The sequence below is a fragment of the Citrus sinensis genome, chromosome 8, assembly GCF_022201045.2.
Source record: "Citrus sinensis cultivar Valencia sweet orange chromosome 8, DVS_A1.0, whole genome shotgun sequence".
NCBI lineage: Eukaryota > Viridiplantae > Streptophyta > Magnoliopsida > Sapindales > Rutaceae > Citrus > Citrus sinensis.
In genome coordinates, this window is record NC_068563.1 from 13320895 (window position 1) to 13339166 (window position 18272).

Here is an 18272-nt window from a genome sequence, read left to right on the forward strand (position 1 = left end):
ATGTTAATTATTATATTAACCATATAAGTAAATAAAAATTAATGTAGAAATTTCTATTATTATTTTACTTTTAAGGTTAATTTGGTTTTCATAAATAGAAATTATTGTAAAAATTATTGCATGAGGATTATTGTAAAAGTAATGGCAAGAGTGTAACATATTTAATAGTAGGAAGTTTACCCATTTCAAATTACATGTGCATTTTATTTTTTAAAAATTAGTAGACAAACAGATAAAAACATTGTTGATTAGCAGGAACTTTTGTAGTAATTAAATATGTCATGTTATTACTAATGGGTTGTATTATTTCCAATTTTTGGAAGCACGGCAAAAGATTTTCATTTTCATGCAATGAATAACAAAGAGTTCAAATTTCTCTGCGTTCATACGTGGCCATAAAACACCACGAGAAAAACGTTATTCATAAGCAGTATTCATCAACTTCTCTACTTATAAATTGCCTTCAAATTACACGACAGAAGCCCAATATAATTCACTCTAACACTTGTTTCAGCATGTCTTCTCTTGATCACTCTATTCCTGTGCCAGCAATCAGTAGAGCATTTGAAGTAGTGGAGAGCAGTAGTAATAATAAAACCGCAACTCATAGTATTAATGTTAATGAAGATGATGGAGATGGTGTTTTCTTAACTTGGCAAGATCTGTGGGTTACGGTTCCCGATGGTCAGAAAAAAGGCAACAGATCAATCCTTCAAGGTCTTACTGGCTACGCAAGACCTGGGGAGCTTTTGGCTATTATGGGTCCTTCTGGTTGTGGAAAATCTACTCTTCTTGATGCTTTAGCTGGTATTTAAATTTTTTATAACCACTATTTTTTTTTTTTGCCAAGTAATTGTGTTTGATTTCTAAAGGAATGAAAAATAGCTAAGCTATCAAAAAAAAAAAAAATTAGTATTTTTTTGCCAAGTAATTGTGTTTTTCTAGTTTATGCATAATTTTAACATGAAATGCAAAAAATTAAAAATTAATTATAAAATAGAGTAACACTTATCAAACATCAAACAACTCAACTTCTTTCTTGCATATGTATATGAATTTGAAACTCCAAGCTTCTTATTTCTTTTGAAAAAATTCTATCACCTAAATAGTAGTCACTCATTAATTAAATACAAATTACATTCATCTTATTTACATATATATCTCTGTGTGCGTACAAATAATTTTTAACTCATGTTTAAACACTTTATTATGTTTTAATATAGGATTTAAATCTAATGTTAAGTTGAGTTGTGCTCAACTTTATATAATTTACTATTACAAATACATGTTTAAAGACATATAAGATTAAGATTTAAATTAATTTTATACTATTATCTAACAATTATTAATTATATATATTTTTTAAAATTAATAAAAAGCTCAACTTAATACTGAATCTAAATGCTTTAATTGAAGGCTTGCAATTTTGTCAAAATTTACATTAAAATTGTGTAAATTGAACAGACCCAAGATATAAACGAATCAAACCTCCCGGGCCCCCGAGTTTTCAACCTTTTTTGTCTCTACTTATGGATGGTGGGCCCCACTCTGTCAATCTTTTTATTTCTTACCCCACTTTATCAAATGTGGACCCTCCATGTTGGCCTTTTTCTGATTTATTTTTATTTGTTATGGTTTGGTCAACGTTGAAGAATTTAAGAAAAATAAAATAAATTGCACAATCGAAAGGTCGATGCTGTGATTACAAAGCAGCTTTCGTATGTCATAACTATTTTACAGTTTTCTCTGGGACCTCTTGTTACAGTATTATTAATTCGTTTTATCACAACACCAAATTTTCCGTTGAATTAATTAAGTTGTTCGTTAGATTAACAACGGATTTCATATAAATTAAATATAACAAATAAATTTTAATACTTGCAACAAAAATTTGATAGATCCTGACACAAGTTATTCTAGTTAGATTTTTTAAAGTTACATTTCTTATAACTTATAATTAAGTTTCTTAGTATAAAAATGAGTAATAAAATAGTGAGGCCAAGTAAACCGGTGGGTGAATTTTACTTAAAATGTAACATACTGAGATTGATTCTAGTGTGAGGACATCTTCAAATAAATTTAGTGAGGACATCTGAAATAAATTTAATAGACATATATCTTTTTACCCCCAGCTGGTGCCTGACAAAGGTTTTCTTTCTAGCAATTTTATTTATGATTGCAAAATTAATTTGTATTTTACTCGTCCCTCTATTTTTTTCTAAAAAATTATTTTAAAAAAAATTAACAGACATGCATGTATTTCGCAGGAAGACTAGGATCGAACACAAGGCAAGCAGGAGAAATTCTAATTAATGGGCGCAAACGGGCACTGGCTTATGGAACCTCGGTACAAATGTTATCATTAGCATAATTATTTAACTACTTTTTAAATTTTTGTTTAGCATTCAATTTTCGGATTCATATCCAGATTTAAAATATATATATATATATATATATTAAGAATTGGTCATAGTATTAGTAATCTGATAATGTGAATGTCTGGATTTTACAAAATTCGAATTTGAATTAAATCAGAGTTATAGGTTATTGTATAATTTTGATTCTAATTTAAATCTGAATTTTGTAAAATTCGCACGACCGTACGACTTAGTAATACAATTTCCTCTATTTAATTCAATATTCTAATTTATTCTGAATTCGCAAATTAATGATGAACTCAGGCATATGTGACACAAGATGACGCTTTGATCACTACACTGACGGTTAGTGAAGCAGTGTACTACTCAGCTCAGCTGCAATTGCCGGACACGATGACCAAATTACAGAAGAAAGAAAGAGCAGAAATGACAATAAAAGAAATGGGGCTCCAAGATGCCATGAATACAAGAATTGGAGGCTGGGGAGCTAAAGGCCTTAGTGGTGGTCAAAAGAGGAGAGTTAGCATTTGCATTGAAATGTTGACTCGACCAAAGCTTCTATTTCTTGACGAGCCAACAAGCGGACTTGATAGTGCTGCTTCATACTATGTAATGAGCAGGATTGCTAAGCTTGATCAAAGAGATCATGGAGTGGGATCAAGAACAATAATAACATCAATCCATCAACCTAGCAGCGAAGTTTTTCAGCTTTTTCACAACCTTTGCCTTCTTTCTTCCGGTCAAACTGTCTATTTTGGTCCAGCTTCTGCGGCAAATGAGGCAAGTTCATTTCCCTAAAATGTTCAGAACCCATCAAAACCTCGGTGCTGCCAAAAAGAAAAAAAGAAATAAATAACTTTCACCTTTTTAATCTTTAACTACTATACCCATAGAAATTTTGATTAATCCATAGTAAAATGAAAAGTGGATCAATTTTTTTAACCAACATAAGGTTTTGATAGTTTTTGAAACATGATTAGAGAAATGATTGGCTTAATTACTAACATCATTTTCCCAAATAAAAATTTAACTAACGTGCTTGTTTGCTTTCAATTACATGCAGTTTTTTGCTTTGAATGGCTTCCCTTGCCCAACCCTCCAGAATCCATCTGATCACTTTCTTAAAACTATAAACAAAGATTTCCAGGAGGTAAGATTTTTTTCTTTATTGTATACTTGCTTGCATGCTTTTAGTGATGAAATGACGGCGTATTGAGCGTACGAAAATAGTATTATTGTATACTTGCTTGCATGCTTGAATTATTGAATTCAACACAAACCTTACAAAAAGAAATAAAGTTAATAAAAGATCTTATAGGTTTTTGTTATCAACAGGATATCGAAAAAGGTTTAGCTGGAGTAGTACCGACCCAGGAAGCAATTGATATTCTTACAAAATCTTATAAATCCTCTGACAGCTATCTGCAAGTGCGAAGCCAGGTGGCTGAAATATGCAAGGCACAGGTGAGCAGACAAACAAAATTATTCGATTACTTTCACACCTTATGACTTATGAGGACTTAAAAAAAAAAAAAGAAGTAATAGTGTGAGCACCACCAAACAAAGAGGCTGAAACCCACGCCACCGTGCCCCTGGGGCTACATTGCTTATGACCATCTTAATGAAAAAAAAAACTACATAAATAAAGATTGACATGATCACATCAATTCACATGCGTTACAGGATTCTGGAGCTCTGGAGAAAAAGAGTACCCATGCTGACTTTCTCACTCAATGCATAGTTCTCACAAGCAGATCTTTTGTGAACATGTATCGTGATCTAGGTTACTACTGGTTTCGCCTAGGTGTTTATGTCTTACTGGGAGTAGGTCTTGCCACTGTATTTAGCAATCTTGGGACTGACAATAATTCAATTCAGGTGAGAATAAAATCTATTTTTATTAATCACTGTGAATTACCAGAGATTCATTATTTTGTTCTGTTTAATTAATTAATTTCAGGCAAGAGGTTCGCTGCTCATGTTTGTAGCTTCATTTCTAACCTTCATGACCATTGGTGGATTCCCTTCTTTTGTTGAGGACATGAAGGTACGTAAGCATACCCATACTAGAATTTTGTATATCATTTTTTGTTAAAAGCACTTAATTTTTCTCTTACTTTTCATCTGACACTAAATTTGCGTGTGTGTGTATGTATATGTGTGTGTGTGTGTTTGTGTGTGTGTATAAAGGTATTTGAGCGAGAGAGACTAAACGGGCACTATGGTGCTACTGCGTTTGTGTTTGGCAACACGTTTTCTGCGCTGCCATACTTAGCTCTCATTTCATTGATTCCTGGAGCGATAGTGTATGACCTTCCGGGACTTCACAAAGGATATCAACACTTCACATACTTTGTTTTGTTATTGTTTGCTTGCATGTTGCTCGTTGAGAGCCTAATGATGATCGTTGCAAGCTTGGTGCCCAACTATCTGACGGGCATAATAACAGGAGCTGGAATTCAAGGCCTTATGATATTAGGCGGCGGATTTTTTCGATTGCCAAATGATCTTCCTCATCCATTTTGGAAATACCCATTATATTATATTGCTTTCCACAAATATGCGTATCAAGGAATGTTCAAGAACGAGTTTGAAGGTCTGAAATTTGACAACAATCTAGATGGTGAGCAGGTTTTGAGAGATAATTGGCAACTGCAAATGGGATATTCTAAGTGGGTTGATCTTGCTATCTTGTTTGGTATGGTGGTTTTTTATCGACTTGTATTCTTGGGAATCGTCAAGACAGTTGAAAAGATGAAGCCTGTGGTTAAAGCTTTTATGTCTGTGCCCATGAAACGAACAACTCAAATCATGGAAAATCCGTATACTACACCTCCACAAGAAGACAAAATACTTTACAAGTGATCGTGAACAAAAGACTTCGGATATTCGTTAGTTCAGCTAGTAAAATCGCTTGAAGTAGGTGAAAAAACTATGTTCTCATGAGTGGAAGAGGAATGATGTAATTAGAAAGAATATTTTAGCTTTGAAACATCCTTTAACTACTTTTATTTTTGTATGATCAAGATTTGCTTCTTTATTATCTTTAGTTTTTATTTGTTGACTACAATTATAAAGTTTCTATAAGCTTATAGATATGAGATTATAATCCTGCTTGAGATTGCGGTTGAAATGTTATCAGCAACTTGTTTAATAAGTTTTGACAAAAACGATATTTGGTATATTTTTTAAAAGTTTTTTATTTTAAAAATTTCTCTATTTTGACTACAATTTTTAAAGACAAGTAGAGGGTTACTTTTTATAAACAATTTATTAAATAAGCCATCACACATTTTTAAAGTTCGTCTTATAATCTTAATCTTTTAACAAAATGGTAATTATATCTTATTTTTCATAAAACCTGATATACAAATAAAAGACTATTTAAAGCTATGTCTATTTTGGTTATTATACAATAAATATGTATTTTTGTAATAAAATTTACCAAACTCATCTATATACTCTATTTTTCAAACTCACACAAATTGCAACAACATAATTTATCAAATACTAAGTTGGTTTTTTAATCAGCAACTGACATCATGTACACAGTAGAAGCAACCAATTTCATCAGCTATTGCAATCCTAAACTAGACCTTTATCAGTAAGAAAGAGAAATGATATAGAGTTCGAATGATGACTAAAAGGCAATGGAAATGGCTAACATAAGGTGCCATTTTTGTCTTACTTTCTTTTGATTTTTTTTATCATTAAAAAAATGTTAATTATGTACGTATGTATATGTAAAAAAGATGGTGTTGAAACATTAAAAATAGATTAATAGAAGAAACAAAGTTTCTGAATAACAATAGTTTTATTAGCAAAGTCTGAATGAACGAAACTATGGTCTTGGGTCCCTTTATATAATAAATCTAAGTATTGCAAATTTATCAAAATATGCAAATTTAAAATATTACTTTATAATAAATTTGTCCTATTATAAATAAGGAAATTAAAACAAATAGAATCCAAACTCGATATCTAAAAAAAAGATAAAAATTTTGAAAATAAAAAGAATAATAGGAAAATATCTTAGAAGTGAAAAACGATTAGAAAAGAAGCGGAATTTTTGGCTTGACCATGTGTCATGCACTGCTTGTGCAAAGAGAAACATGTGGCTTATTGAGTAGAAAACAACCAGCTGCTTGCTTCGTAATTTGACATGCTTGCTTCAGCTGCATGCTTTTTCACCTACTTGCTTGGATTAGGTGGGCCGATGGCTATATATGTGAAGAATATTGTGAGTTGCTTCATTCTATCAAATTAGAAATTGAGAGCAAAAACAAATAGAAGAAAAGAAACGAAAAGAAGAAAAGAAAGAAGCCAAGAGTGGGGAAAAGAGAAAAAGAAAGGAAAAGGAGAAAAAGAAAATTAAGAAGTTGAGAGTGAAAAAGAATTTGGAAAGGTGGAATTGAGGGAAATATTACTGGAAATAGAATTAGACAGTTAGATTTATATTAAGTGAGTCAGTGGATAATAAATTTATAAAATTTAAGTAGACATAATTTAATTTGCATAATATGTATAAGTTTTTATATCAGTTCTAACAGTTAATTTTCGAATCTTGTATTTTAGGAAAAATCCAAAAGTCGAGGAACCTACAAGAGCCCCAACGAACCCCGGAATGAAACAAGATCTGTGAGTGAATACTATTATTGTTATAATGTATCTGTGAAGCATTTATGTTTGATAGTATGATTTAATATCATGTTATGATTACATGTATGTATATTATATATTTGATTGAGTCATGAGATGTGATTGTCAGTCACTATATGTGTACCCTTCCCTATAGACTCTACGCATGCGTATTGAGAGTTAGGTTACTTTACCTGTGCATTGTAGTTAAATGTTGCCGGGTATTGAGAGGTTTTTCCTCTACTCTACTCATGTGATGATGATCTCGGCAAGTATTCAGAGTTATTTCCCCTGGGTACTATTTGGTACAGTTTTTTTCATGTATGTATGATTTCCATGTTTGCTAATGCATTACATTTAGTGCCGAGTTATGTCACATGATTATGTATATACGCTCGTAAGCTACTTTATATGTGTGTGTGTGTTCCAGTCCAAAACTTTAAAGTGTGAGAACATCCGTGAAAATGCATAAACCGTGCGGTTTAAGCGCTTTAAGTTTTAAGCATTTAAAACCCCATGGTTTTAAAATTTTTCGGGACGTTTTCCATACTTTATAATCATGGATATATAAAAATTATATCCATTTATTGAGCCACAAGCTCATTACTTTTGTATTAATCCATTCTCTTCTATGATTCCTCAAGATTTCATGTAGATAAGTTCTAGTCAATTGAGGTTGGGCCATGAGATGTATTGCTACATGACTTTGAGCACGTTTATGTTGCTTATGTTCTTATATATATATTTGTAGTGTAAGTACGTATAATGAAACATGATTGTGCAAGTTTTGAATATATATTTTTGGATGAGGCACATAGGTTGTTATGTGTTTATAATAGAGGTCGTTTTTATATATTCATAAATTAAGTTAGTGCCACGAGTTTTAATTATTAGACCGCATGATTCGCCTCAGATCCAACACACGGGATACAGCAGGTCGTGTCCCCACGAGGCAAAACAGCTCAAATGGCTCTGGATTTGTTTCGTCTCATCGCAAGCTTTGAAACATGCGCTAAAAATGGACACCTGTAGCACAAGTTATGATTTTAGGAAGGTACCATGTTCTTTCCATGCAACCATCCTGCATTAAAAACTTTTCCTATGAGGGTTTGCTGTTGCACTATATAGTAGGGGTAATAGTATAATGTTACACTATTGCACTATAGTGTGTGTGTGTGTGTGTGTGTGTGTGTGATTAGTATTAAAAATTGTTTGATTATCAAGTGATAAAAATATTATTTTGTGGTTATATTATAATTTATATTTGTGTTTATGCAATATATTAGGAATTATTAATTTTGTCTTAACTATATTTAATTTTGTGTATTTTTGTGTGTTTATTAGGTAAAATATTAAATTCGTGTAATTCGAGGCTCCAAACAGATAAATGGATGGTAAATTTAGATTTTGGAGGTCTGAAAACCTTAAGATGAGTCAAAACCGACTTAAAATTGAGCTTGCGCAAAAGAGTTGACTTTTTGTTGACCGAGCACTGATTGGATGATAAAATGAACTTACAATAGATATGAGTGCATTGGATAGCTGGTAATTTTGACTAAATCTCAATCGTTCATAATTCAATGGCCAAGATTGTGCCACATAACAATGGTTGGTGAAGCAAGTTGTAGGATTTGAATCTTTGTATTCGGGTCGACCCGATCCGCCCATTAACCCGCCAAATCTCAACCATTCTTTGGTCGAATCGGACGCGTCAAATGATGCCACGTGTAATGTTGACTTTTGAAGTTTGACCAGCCGTTGGATCATGATCTAATGGCTGTAAGGAGCGCATGCATAAAGCTTATGATGGGCCGCAAAACACTAGATTATGAATTTATTTTTCTATAAATAGAGCCTCATTTTTATGTTTTTGATCATCTCTCTACATTTTTCTTCTTCTCAATTTCTCTCAATCTCCCTATAATCTTGTTTTCCAGGTGTGTTTTTAATATTTTAAATAATAATTTTATAAATAAATTTAGTTTTGTTTTCAATTTTAGTTGTTTTTATTACTTTTAATAATTTTTTTTATTTCGATTATGCTTAACTAAATAACAATAGTTAGGGTAAGGTGAAACTCTTAGAAAATAAATATGATTTAATCAAATGCTATTTTTAATTTTATGAATTAAATTATTTTCTATTTAATTTTATACATATTTTATATTTTAAAATTTTGATTATAGACAAATAAGGGAGTTTGGCACAATAAATTCTAAATATCTTAATATAAGGTATGGTAAAATGGTATTTTGACTTATTGTAGACAAATTAAATTTTGGCACAATAAATATTTAATCCATAATAAAATTAATGGGAAAATAATAATAATTTATATAATCAATCTTTTGGGCAATAAATCTAAAAAAAATGGCAAAAACAATTTATTAAATTTTATTTACTACTAAGAGTGGATCCATAACCCTAACTAATTCAATTTCATAGTTTTACTTAAATTAAGTTGCATAAATTCAAGTTTTATTTTCATTTTTCGATCAAATAAAATAAACAAATTAAATCTTTTCTTTGTAAATCGATCTCGGACTCACTGAACTATAATATAACAAGACACTCTTATACTTAAGAGTTAGAACCTATTTTTAAGTTTTGTCAAGTTTTTGGCGCCGTTGCCAGGGAAAAGTTTTCATTTTGTTTTATTTTTCTCTTTCTGTAAATTTTTATTTATGCCCTTTTCCTTTTCTTAAATTTTGTTTTGTCCACAATATCTTTCAGAATCTTCACTTTCATCCCACATAGTTCTGTTCCAAACTTCTTAAAATTGTTGTGTGACCATAAAATTTTAAAGAATTATGAAAAGATCTCTGGACGAAATTTCTCATAATAATCAGACTTGAACTTACATCTTGGACTTATTTTGAGTTATGGACATAATTTGGACCAAGCAAACGAACTATTGACTCGTCATTTTTTTTTAGTTACTTAATTTTCATATTTATTTTAATTTATTTTATTTTACGATTGGTTTGAGCCCCCTATTGTTATTTAATTTTCAATTATTTTATTATTTCACATGTTTTTGTTTTATTTTATTTTCTTAATTTTTATGGTGGGTTCAACCACCAAAATTGTTATTTAATTTTAATTTTAATTTTTCAATGTTTTAATTTTTTGTACACTTATATTATTTGCATATTTAATTATTATTTTTTTGTGTAATTTTCATTTAATTCTTTTGTTACTAATTTGTTTGAATATTACCTTTGTGATATAATTATTGCATGAGACGTTACTCTCGAACTTCAAGTGGCAGGTTAATTCGTAGATCTCAATCTCCAGCACCAATCATCGATGAGTTCCAAGATGAAAACTTTTTGGGCGACCCTAATCCTTAGATTGATCAGGGAGACAACCATTATCAACATAATGCATGTGATCAAAATCAACCAAGAACTCTGAGAGACTATATGAATCCAACGAGAGCCGGAGCACAGTCATGTATAGTATTTCCTCCAGAAGCATCTCGATTCAAATTCAAACTAGGTATTATTCAACTTTTATCAATATTTTATGATTTAGAATATGAGAATCTACACTTACACCTAAGAGATTTTGAGGAAGTTTGTAATACATACACAGACCAAAATTATAGAATGAACATAATTAGATTAAAGTTTTTTCTTTTTTCATTAAAAGATAAAGTTAAAACTTGACTACAAAATCTTATATCTGGATCAATAAGAACTTGGAATAATATGCAAGAACAATTTTTTTAAAAAAAATCTTTCCACCTTATAGAACCAATTCTTTTAAAAGGCAAATCACTTCTTTCACTAAAAAAAAATGGAGAAAAATTATACTAATATTGAGATAGGTTTAAAGAATTGCTTAACATATGCCCACACCATAGTTTTGTAACTTGGCGATTGGTCACTTATTTCTATGAGGGCTTAACACCCCAAAGTAGACAAGTTGTTGAAATGATGTGTAATGGTGAATTTAAGGATAAAAATCCTGAAGATGCACTAAATTACCTTGACTAATTAACTGAAAATGCGAAACATTGGGACACTGTTGAAACTTTTGAATTGACAAATAAACCACAACCATCTCCATCTAATGGAGGAATCCATAATCTTCGGAAAGATCGTGATTTATAAGCAAAATTTGCATCCCTAGTTAGAAAAGTTGAAGCTTTGGAGTATAAAAAAAGTGATCAAGTAAAATTTGTTCAAGAAATTGTATGCAATATTTGTAGTTCTAATGATCATTTCACTCAAGATTATCCCACTCTACTTGCACTTAAAGAATGTCTACATGATCAAGCTAATGCCATTAACACTTTTAATAAGCCAAACCATATTCACAGACTTATAATTCTGGTTGGATAAATCATCCAAATTTCAGTTAGAGGAATGATAATAATGCACAATCTTCAAAAGCACCACCTCCACAAACTTTTCAAAATGTTCAGCCTTATGCACCATATATTCCACCGCCATGGAAAAATCTGGAAGACACAATGCATTCATTCATCAGAAAGGAAAATGTTATTAACAATCAAAATGTACAAACTTTTTCTGATTTGAAAGATACTCTTGCTAAAATTGCTTTTGCACTCATAATTCAAGAAAAAAGAAAATTTCCAGCCCAACCACAACCAAATCCTAAAATTCAATAAAATCCACCCATGGACCAAGTCAAGTCAATTATAACTCTTAGTAGTAGTAAGGTTGTTGATAAACCTATGCCTGAACCTTGTGAAAATGATGAAAATTCAAAGGGTAAGGAAAAACTAAATGAACTTACACCTAGTGAAGAAATAACTAGTGTTCCACCTGAACCACCATTTTCGCATGCATTGAATAATCCAAGGAAATCAAACCACTCTTTCTGAAATTTATGAAATTTTTAAGCAAGTGAAAGTTAGCATTCTTATATTAGATGCAATCAAGCAGGTACATTCATACGCCAAATTTTTAAAGGATTTGTGCACTGTCAAGAGGAAATTGAAGGTAAGAAAGAGTGCTTTCATGGCCGAACAGGTAAGAACAATTATCTCTACTAATAATAAGTTGAAATATAAAGATCTTGGTTGTCCTACCATTTCTTGTATTATTAGTGATCACATAATTGAGCATGCTTTACTAGATCTTGGTGCTAGTGTTAATTTGCTTCCACATTCAGTTTATCTTCAACTTAATCTCGGTGAGTTAAAATCAACTTCAACTACACTTTTGCTTGCCGATAGATCAGTTAAAGTACCAAAAGGAATAGTGGAAGACGTTTTAGTACAAGTTGATAAATTCCTATACCTTGTGAATTTTATTATCTTAGAAACAGAATCAGTTGTGAATGATTATAAACCAATTCCTGTAATTTTAGGTCGACCCTTTTTTAGCAACTGTTAATGCTTTAGTTTAATGAATTTATCCTTTGGAAATATGACTTTGGAATTGAATGTTTTCAACATGTGCAGGCAACCTAATAAAGAAAATGAGAATGAAGATGATACTAATGAACAAAAGGAATTGCTTGAATCTTGTATAGAGGAAAATATTCAAAAAACAGATTTTACTGAACTCTCTGACATTTGTTTAATTAATTCAATTGAGTCAAATAAGCAATTTGAACTTAATATTTCTAATATAAATTCGTTGCTTGATTCTGTACAGAATTATGATGAAGAGCCAAAATTTGAAGAGCTTGGAAGTATTGAAAAGACAGAACAACCAGAAGCACCCAAACTGGAATTGAAACCTTTGCTTGAATGATTGAAATATGCTTTTCTTGTAGAAGAACAAACTTATCCTATTGTGATTTCTTCTACTCTAACAAGCGACCAAGAAGGTAAGTTACTAACTGTTATTAAAAAGCATAAAAATGCAATTGGATGGACTTTAAATGATATTAAAGGCATTAATCCCTTAATTTGCACGCATAGAATTAATTTAGAAGAAAATGCTAAAACAGGTCAACAACCTTAAAGAAGATTAAACTCACACATGAAAGAGGTAGTTAAAACAGAAGTTCTTAAATTGCTTGATGTGGGAATTATCTACCCTATTTTTGATAGTAAGTGGGTTAGTCCTACACAAGTAGTGCCCAAAAAATATGGAATCACTGTTGTTAAAAATGAAAAAAAGGTGAATTAATTCCAACACGAATTACATCTAGTTGGCGCATGTGCATTGATTATAGAAAGTTAAATGAATCCACTAGAAAAGATCATTTTTCATTAGCATTTCTTGACCAAATCTTAGAAAGAGTAGTTGGACATCCCTACTACTACTTTTTAGATAGATATTCGGGTTATTATCAAATTCCTATAACACTTGAGGACCAAGAAAAGACCACATTTACATGCCCTTTTGGAACATTTTCATTTAAAAAAATGTCATTTGAGCTTTGTAATGCTCCTGCAATATTTTAAAAATGTATGCTAAGCATTTTCTGTGATATGGTTGAACATTATTTAGAGGTCTTTATGGATTATTTGACTGTGTTTGGGAATCCTTTTAATGATTGCCTTGATAATTTGGAGAAAGTCTTAAAAAGATGTGTTGAAAAAGAACTTATGTTGAATTGGAAAAAATGTCACTACATGGTTACTTCTGGAATTGTTTTAGGTCATGTTGTATCTGTTAAAGGAATTGAAGTTGACAAAGTAAAAATAGAAGTCATATCGAAATTGTCGCAACAAAAAATAGTTAGAGATGTGCGATCCTTTTTAGGACATGCAGGATTTAATAGGAGATTTATAAAAAAACTTTAGTGTCATATTTAAACCATTTTGTAACCTCTTCTTAAAAGATGCACAGTTTGAATGGACTGATGATTGCCAAAAATCTTTTGAGAAAATAATTTGTCTTTTAATATCTGCATCTATTATGCAATCTCCTGATTGGTCTTTACCTTTTGAATTAACATGTGATGCAAGTGATTTTGTTGTTGGTGCTGTTTTAGGACAAATAAGGGATGGTAAGCCCTTTGGGATTTATTACGCGAGTAAGACTTTGGATAGTGCTCAAATGAATTATTCTATAACTGAAAAAGAATTACTTCTTGTGGTATTTGTATTAAACAAATTTCGTTCATATTTGCTTGGCTCTAAATCTGTTGTTTTTACTTACCACGTTACTGTGGGATATTTAATGAGTAAACAGGATGCCAAACTGAGATTAATTCGTTGGATTTTGTTACTTCAAGAATTTGACCTTACCATTAAAGATAAAAAGGGTGTTGAAATGTCGTTGCTGATCATTTATTAAGACTCACATTTGACTTCTGCACTGATATAACACCCATAAATGATTCTTTCCCTGAAGAATTTTTATTTTCTGTTACTTCAATCCCATGGTATGCTAACATTGTTAATTTTCTTGTTATCGGTAAAATGCCTTTGCAATGGAATGCTCGAGAGAAGAAGAACTTTTTAGTTGAAGTAAAGAAATTTTATTGGGATGATCCTTACTTGTTCAAATATTGCCCATACCAAAATTTTCGGCGAAGTATTCCTGATAATGAGGTAAGTGTTAACATATATATTTCCATGATGTTGATTTTGATAATAACAAACAAGATTAAGAATGATTAATTTTTTAAGCTCAAATTGTAAGGGGAACTTACATTTAGGGGGGAGCAATTTATGCAATCATTATTTAAATACATGAAAAGTTTGTCATCATCAAAAAGGGGGAGATTGTTAACATTTATGTATTCATAATGTTGATTTTGATGATAACAAACAAAATTAAGAATGATTAAGTTTTTAAAAGCTCAAATTGTTTTTATACATTTTAAATAAATCATTATTTTCACATTTTAAAGGTTTTATATTTAATGGAAAAATGATTTTATGAAATTAGTTGTTTTTCAAGTTTATGGTTTAATTGAAACAGTTTTGAAAACTTTGAAATTAACAAGTATTGCTTGAAATTTTGGAGAAGGATTTATTTGAAAAGTATTCATACCATTTTAGGTTATTTCATAATTTCAAAAAGTTTTGGGAATAGTAAGTATTATTTAGAAATTCTAAAATTGGACCTATTTACAAAATTTATAACATTTTGGGCCATTGTACAGTTATATAAAGTTTTGGGGTCAAACTGTTATTTTACAAAATAGTTCACTGTAGCAGTTACTATAGAAAACGGCGATCCGACATCTTGATAACGGCTCAGCGACATCGAACAGATTTGAAGATTAGCCTCTAGACACTAACGGTGATCCGACATCTATAAAACGGCGATCCGACAATTTGAAAATTCAGCCCAACGGTCATATTGACCAGTTATGTAACACCCTAGGCGAATCCCACATCGGCAAAGCACGGGAGAGATGCTGGGTTTATAAGGGGTGATCCACACCTTAATTGGCAAGACGCGTTTTGGGGTGTATGGGCGCCCCAAGAACAAATCCGTGCGGGCCTTGTTAAGGCCCAAAGCGGACAATATCTTGCCAGGTCTGGGTTGGGTCATGACATTATGGTATCAGAGCAGCTCCGCATGTCCTCTTGAGCGATGGTGGGGCAAACCTCAGCGAGGACGCTGAGTCCCCAAGGGGGGGTGTATGTAACACCCTAGGCGAATCCCACATCGGCAAAGCACGGGAGAGATGCTGGATTTATAAGGGGTGATCCACACCTTAATTGGCAAGACGCGTTTTGGGGTGTATGGGCGCCCCAAGAACAAATCTGTGCGGGCCTTGTTAAGGCCCAAAACGGACAATATCTTGCCAGGTCTGGGTTGGGTCATGACATTATGTAACGCCACAAATTCTCATATATATTAAGTTATAGAAATTGAGCTTTCATTGAGAATTATGGGTGGCCCATAACCCTTATTAAGAGGTTATTTATGAGATAATTTTGGGAAAATGGTTATTTTCCTAATTAAATAGGGTTTCTTAAGACTCCCTATAAATTCATACTTTTTCCTTTCCATAACCCTAAGTTCACAACGTTTATTCTTCTTCTCTGCTGCTCTTTACGCTCTTACCCAAATCTTAGGATTCAAACATTTGTTTAGGAGAGAATCAAGCGACGGGTAAGTTGTTCTCCATGTTCTCAACAGATTTCTAATCACTCTATCTAACTAGGGTTTATATTGGCACGATTCTAATGGTTGTAGATCATGATGCATGGTTTAGAATATATTTAGACTTTGCTTAGGGTTTTGATTTAGTATGAGTTTAGTTAATCAATCCTTGACGTATTAAGCACAGGATAATTCTGGACAGCATGAGGATCTCGAATTTTAAAGCTATATTTTCTGAACGAATTTTCTTATAAAATTTATATTTCTGGAAACTAGACATGTCGGGATTCTTGATTAAATTTTATTTCATTAAATTCAACTTCGTTTTCAATTTTATATGTATTTTGGAAATAGAAACCACTGCACTGGAAATCCACGATTCCAGTATTGTGATCAGATTCACAAGACTATTTATACCACCAAATGAACTCAAAAAATTCTGAAAGTTTATATGTATGTTAATATATGTGTCTAGGATTCCCAGTTTTAATTTCATAATTTTCTGATTAGTAGTTTATTTTATAAAAATCACGGAACCCGTTCTGTTTGGTTTAGATTATGTGAAAACAGTTTCGAATTTGATGAGAAGTAAATAGTTTTTAAAATGTTTTTGATATCGGATTATCTTGTAAATTTTACATGGGGTACTCATGAATGTTCAGAATGGTTCCATAGGATTTTATATCATTCTGAGACTTGGATTAAGAGTTAAAATTCCGAGAATCAGACCTGTACGGGTATGAATTAGAAAATCAAATTCTTAGAATAAGTTATTGATTGTCATATCTTGTATTTGTTTAAGGTTTTGAAGGTGTTTGAGACTCTTAGAAGCTTAGAGGTGTGTTAATCCAAGTTCATTTGTCGAGGTAAGTAACTTCATTCCTAATGTACTGGATATGTATAAGTATTTTGATATTATTATTATAAGTATAAATGTTTTGATACTACTTAAAGGATTACTAATTTTGATAACAAAATTAGCTTTATGTACATGTTTTCAAACCATTCTTTTTAACAAAGTATTTTATAAATGCTTTTTAATATGTAAATGATTTTATGACATGACAACCTTTTATGATGTTATCTTTAAAATGTTATGCAAGCCTATATTATTGATAAGAACTTTTATGAAACTGATACGAATGTTTTGTACCTATGTTTGATTTCAATTATTGATGATTGTATGAGATTCTTAATGCTTTGGCTCATTGTCCATAGTTAGTCTGATTCTGATTCTGATCGTAATATACGATATATCCGTCTGGACCAGTACTGGGTTTCTGTTATGAATGTGCACACGATATTCTGATTCTGTTTCTGGCCGGGTCACCGGGACTATAGGTGACACTATGTGACATGAGCTAACCTGTTTGTTTTCTGTATACGTATTACATGATTTGCTTCGTAAGTAAATATGCTTTTGAATATTCTGAATTATTAAGAATTTATCTTATGTTATTGTGATATATCGTTTTATGAAAATTATGGATTATGATATATGCTTTAAACAAAAGAAGGCTTGCAATATTTTTGGTATCGATAGGCCTAGTGTGTTAGGAATGGTTTTACTTACCGAGTTGACGGCTCACCCCTCGTCATTACTTTTTTGCAGATTAAGTTTCTTTTGAGAGGTGCACTTAGCTTTGGAGTTAGTGATTTCCAGTTTCCGTTTGCTATTGAATAAGAGGAGGAATAGACTTGTGTTTCTATTTAGTTACTTTTATTATGAACGTGTAATTTGGAGTTTGAGACTTTTGTTATTATTTTTATATGTCCTCGAGAGAGATTATTTAGTATTTGACGTTTGGATTTATGGATTTATTTGAATAAGAATTGGAGGAATTTCAGTTTGAAACTTATGAGTAAAGATTAATGATTTGTGAGTAACCTCCTTCTTCACGTGCTCCGCACGTGTTAGATTTGGGGTGTTACAATTGTGGTATCAGAGCGATTGACCATCCTTAAGATTAACAATTATGCCGATTTGATTTGGGCCTTAACAAGGCCCGCACGGATTTGTTCTTGGGGCGCCCATACACCCCAAAACGCGTCTTGCCAATTAAGGTGTGGATCACCCCTTATAAACCCAGCATCTCTCCCGTGCTTTGCTGATGTGGGATTCGCCTAGGGTGTTACATACACCCCCCCTTGGGGACTCAGCGTCCTCGCTGAGGTTTGCCCCACCATCGCTCAAGAGGACACGCGGAGCTGCTCTGATACCATAATGTCATGACCCAACCCAGACCTGGCAAGATATTGT

At 31.8% G+C, this 18272-nt stretch overlaps 1 protein-coding gene across 1 annotated transcript; it reads left to right on the forward strand.

Moving 5' to 3' along the window:
* Window positions 1–364: 364 nt before the first annotated feature.
* On the forward strand, window positions 365–5427 carry LOC102624748 (ABC transporter G family member 1-like). The gene is made up of 8 exons (XM_006492565.4): window positions 365–807; window positions 2268–2347; window positions 2682–3158; window positions 3442–3528; window positions 3714–3842; window positions 4062–4256; window positions 4339–4425; window positions 4569–5427. The coding sequence occupies exons 1-8, from the start codon at window positions 516–518 to the stop codon at window positions 5241–5243; spliced, it is 2022 nt and encodes a 673-aa protein (XP_006492628.2). The 5' UTR covers window positions 365–515; the 3' UTR covers window positions 5244–5427.
* The last annotated feature ends 12845 nt before the right edge of the window (window positions 5428–18272 follow it).

Coding starts and splice junctions, on each gene's coding strand:
- LOC102624748 (XM_006492565.4), top strand. CDS start 516: ATGTCTTCTCTTGATCACTCTATTCCTGTGCCAGCAATCAGTAGAGCA. Junction 3,843..4,061: donor CTGAAATATGCAAGGCACAG/GTGAGCAGACAA, acceptor CATGCGTTACAG/GATTCTGGAGCTCTGGAGAA. Junction 4,257..4,338: donor CTGACAATAATTCAATTCAG/GTGAGAATAAAA, acceptor AATTAATTTCAG/GCAAGAGGTTCGCTGCTCAT.